Genomic DNA, 4,670 nt, shown 5'->3' on the forward strand with positions numbered 1-4,670 from the left:
CTCCTCAATGTTGAATAGAAGTGGTGATAGAAGGCATCCTTGTCTGGTCCCTGTTCGCAAGGGGAATGGTTTTAGTCTCTCTCAATTAAGAATAATGTTGGCTGTTGGTTTTGCATAGATGCCCTGTATTATGTTGAGGAATGTCCTTTCTATTCCTATTTTTATGAGAGTTTTTATCAGGGATGGGTGTTGGATTTTATCAAATGCCTTTCCTGCATTGATTGGTACGATCATGTGGTTCTTTTCCTGTTTTATTTATGTGATGGATGAGATTGATTGTTTTTCTAACATTGAACTATCCTTGTGTACCTGATATGAACTCCACTTGGTCATAATGAATTATTTTCTTAGCATGTTGTTGGCGTCTATTTGCTAGGATTTTTTTTTGTTGTTGTTGTTGAAGATTTTTGCATCTAAATTCATGAAGGATATTGGTCTGTAGTTTTCCTTTTGAGTGATGTCTTTGCCTGGTTTGGTATCAAGGTTATGCTTGCTTCATAAAATGATTTTGGGTGGATTCCATCCTTTTCTATATTTTGTAATAGTTTAAGTAGGACTGGTGTCAGTTGTTCTCTGAATGTTTAGTAGTATTCTGTGGTGAAACCATCTGGGCCAGGACTTTTATTTTTGTCTTTTTTTTTTTTTTTTTTTTTTTTTCATGACCTGTTCAATGTCTTCTTTTGTTATGGGCCTGTCCACCTTTTCCACCTCAGTCTGTGTTAGTTTTGGTTAAGTAGTGTGTTTCTAGAAATCTGTCCATTTCTTCTAGATTTTCAAATTTGTTGGAGTACAGTTCTTCACAGTATCCTGATATTATCCTTTTTATTTCTGTTGGTTCTGTTTTGATGTTGCCTCATTTGTTTCTTATTTGTGTTATTTGTATTCTCTCCATCTTTTCCTTTGTTAAATTTGCCAGTGGCTTGTCAATTTTATTAATCTTTTCAAAAAACCAACTTCTAGTCTGCTTGATTTTTTTCTACTGTCTTTTCTATTTTCTGTTTCATTGATTTCTCCTCGAATCTTCATTATGTCCTTTGTTCTGGTGACTGCAGGCTTTTCTTTCTGTTCTTTTACTAATTGTTGGAGATATTGTTTTAAAGTGTTGATTTTGGCTCTTGTTTTTTGATGTGTGCATTTATTGCTATAAATTGGCCTCTGATCACTGCTTTTGCTGTGTCCCAAAGATTTTGATATGTTGTGTTTTCATCCTCGTTTGATTCAAATAACTTTTTAATTTCATTTTTTATTTCTTCTCTTACCCAGTCTTTGTTAAGGAGGGTGTTGTTCTGTTTCTACGTTTGCTCTTTTTCCATTGATCTTCCAATTGTTGATTTCTAATTTTATAGCATTGTGATCTGAGAAGACGCTTTGCAGTATTTTCAGTTCTTCACAATTTATTAAGGCTTTGCTTTGTGGCCCAACATATGGTCTATCCTTTAGAATGTTCCATGTGCACTGGAAAAGAATGTATATTGTGCTGTTTGGGGGTGTAGTGGTCTATAGATGTCTATAAGGTGGTGGGATTATATTGTTTAGCTCTTCTGTGTCTTTGTTGAGCTTCTTAACAGTTGTTCTATCTTTCATTGAAAGTGTGTCCTACTGTGACTGTGGAGTCATCTATTTGTCAAGGTAGACATTCTTTATGAATGAATTAATAAATTAATGAATTCTTTACTAATGAAGCTGTTTGAAGATTTCAGACAATATTTTTGGTTTCCGAATTAACTCAGGTTGATTGTTTTGGGGATTTATTCAACCTCAACAGCTCTAGAAACTCTGGACTCCATGAGAATTCAGAATTTTTTTTTTTTCAAAATTTCCCCCCTTTTGATCAGATGAATGCAAAAGCCAAATTTTAACTTACATATTAGAAAATAATTTTCTTAACTTTATAAAAATATCAAATGGTCTTAGGTCCTCTGGATAGGAGGAAGATGATGATGAAAGAGTGAATATTTGCCTTAAATCAACTAAAACACATAGTGTAGAAAAAGGTCATTTGAAAAATGTCGTTTCAATTGTGTGGATGCTCATAGAATCTTTTTTAAAAAATGTTATGTTACTGTGTTTTGGTGAAGTTTACATAGTAGTTTTGGTTTCCATTCAATTTCTACACACATTGTTTGACCACTTTGGTTACAACATGGGAACTTCCTCACTATTTACATTCCGGTTGTTCCATTTCAATCAATCTAGTTTCCCTACCCTCTTATAGTATCATTGTTGCTGTAAAGTAATTGTTGACGGTTTGGTCTCATAGGTGACTTTTTTAAAGGAGCATACATCTCACAGGTGATACTCATTACTTACTCATTTTTGTGAAACGATGATTTTAGTTTTAAGTACTTGGAAACAGTACATAAGGTCTAAATACAATTAAAAAAAATAATAGTGCAAGTTTAGTTCATGTTTGATAATCAATGTAACTTACATTAACATAGAATAATCTTATCCATTGAGATAATACACATCCTTAAAAAAAATTAACATCTCTATGATTAAAAACTTGCAACAAATAGAAGGAAACTTTCCATTGTATTGTGTGTTTGTGTGTGTGCATATCCATTGCTGATGGGTTGATTCAGACTCATGGCGACTCCATGTTACAAAGTAGAACTGCTCCAAAGAATTTAGTTTAGTTTTTATTTTTGCTGAACTCTACACAGCCAATATACCATTTCAACCATTTCTGCATGTACAATCCAGTAACGATAGGTTCCTGATGGGGTATCCTAAGCTCTTAGCTATCAGGGCTCTTAAAAACCTGATTAATAAGGACTTGATTTTCATTTTCCACTTTTTAATATACTTATTTTCCTGCTTGTCACTTCTTCTTTGTTGTCTTTGCTGGTAATCATAAGAACCTTTCCTTCACAGCACTCAAATTACTGTCATGACACCACCACTGTCTGCCAGTTTGTGCTACTGTAGTGGCTTGTGTGGCGCTACGATGCTGGAGTGCTTGGTATGGCAAGTAGCAGCAGGGCCCCGTGGATGGGTTTCAGTGAAGCTTTTAGGCTAAGACAGACCAGGAAGAAAGGACTGGTGAACTGCTTCCGAAAATCAGCCAGCAAAAATCTTATGGATCACAACAGAATGTTGTTTCCTTGAACACACCATCGGGAAAGACCAACAGCTGGAAGGGGACGTCATGTTTGGTGACGTGGAACGCCAGTGAAAGCAAGGGAGGCCCTCAGTGGGATGCCCTGACACAGCGTCTGCAGCACTGGACTCGAGCAGACCAGCAATCGTGGAGATGGTGGAGGACCTGGCCGTGGTCCATCCTCTTGGACGTAGGGTCGCCATGAGTCAGAACCGACTTGACAGCAACCAAGACCACCTGGAGGAGACAAGAGTACAAACCCAGAAGAAAACGCCACACCTTCTCAATTCAGAAGCTCCCTGGCTCCCCTGAGAGACTGAGTCTTTGAGCCGCTGGGTGGATACCGTACCTTAAACAAGGAAGAGAAGACGTGAAACGTATACACAGCACAGGAACCATCCGAGTCACACATGAGCTGGTTGATGTGGCTGTGCCAGGCTTCCTCAGCGTCGTCACAGGCCGTGGGCTGGAAGGCTGCCAGGATGGCTGAGAAGAAGGGTGACGGAGGTGGGGAGACGCCCCTGTCCCCTTCTCCAAAGCTATAAGAAAGCAAAATGCCTGTGTCAGGGAGGTGATGGTCTCCTTGTCCTTCCCTTAGTTTAGTAACTTCTATGTCCTTTCCCTGGTTCAGTAACTTCTTTGTCCTTCCCTGAGTGGTGGCGTAGTGCCTAAGGCATTTGACTGCTAACCAGAGGCTGGTGGTTCAAATCCACCAGCCACTCCTCAGAGGGCAGGTTGGGCAATCTACTTCTGTAGTGTTACTGCCTCGGAAACCCAAGGAGGGGTTGCTAGGAGTCGGATCCGACTTGACGGCAGTGAGTTTGGTTTTTTGGTTTCAACCCTGAGTTGGCAGCCGAGGGCTAGTCATCTGCCCAGTCTCCTCTCTGAGGCTGCTTTGGGGAACTCAGCTTTCATTCACAGGTCTCCAAAGCTTTTTGATGGTGCCAGGAAATAGAATTTTCACCTGTAGGATCTCTGTGATTCCTCCATTTCCTGTTTGCTTTATACAGACCTGGTATCTCTTCTATTTATTTATCCCTTCCCCCCCAATGGTGATTTGGGTGAAAGTTTACAGAGCAAATTGGTTTTTCATTCAACAGTCTATACACATTCTGTTTTGTGATATTTACTACAAATACCACACCGTAGCAGCTTTTTTTGTTTTGTTTTGTTTTTTGTGATTTGGGTGAAGATTTACAGAGCAAATTCACTTTCCATACAGCAGTTCACATGCACTTTGTCTCATGACATTGACTACAATTATTTAGCGCAATGCAACAACTCCCTTCTCACTTCCTCCCCATAGTTACCTCTTCCCAGTGTCCATCCCTCCATGGACTCCTGCCCCCTGAGCTGGCTCCCTGTGTATAAGTAGCCCTTCTTTCTCCCATGATTGTTTTCTCCAAGGAGTGTATCTACCTGAGGTAAATGTTCAACTCATACGCCTATCTTTTGTTTGGCTGGAAACCACGGGTGTGGGTTCAATTCCAGACCTGAAGGGCAGCTAGGGACCATAGTCTCAGTGGTTCCACCAGGCTCTATCAGACCAGCAAACCTGGTCTCCCCC

The 4,670-nt window shown here is 39.6% G+C and overlaps 1 protein-coding gene across 1 annotated transcript in view; it reads right to left on the reverse strand.

Moving 5' to 3' along the window:
• FRY (FRY microtubule binding protein) overlaps positions 1-4,670 on the reverse strand; it is a 571,437-nt gene that overhangs the window by 61,709 nt on the left and 505,058 nt on the right. The window contains exon 57 of the mRNA XM_042782984.1: positions 3,453-3,642. Within this exon, the coding sequence (XP_042638918.1) occupies positions 3,453-3,642 (190 nt within the window). The remainder of the gene's footprint in view (positions 1-3,452; positions 3,643-4,670) is intronic.

Source organism: Orycteropus afer, unplaced genomic scaffold (genome assembly GCF_000298275.1).
Source record: "Orycteropus afer afer isolate SDZICR_OR568_19922 unplaced genomic scaffold, OryAfe1.0 scaffold00558, whole genome shotgun sequence".
Taxonomy (NCBI): domain Eukaryota; kingdom Metazoa; phylum Chordata; class Mammalia; order Tubulidentata; family Orycteropodidae; genus Orycteropus; species Orycteropus afer.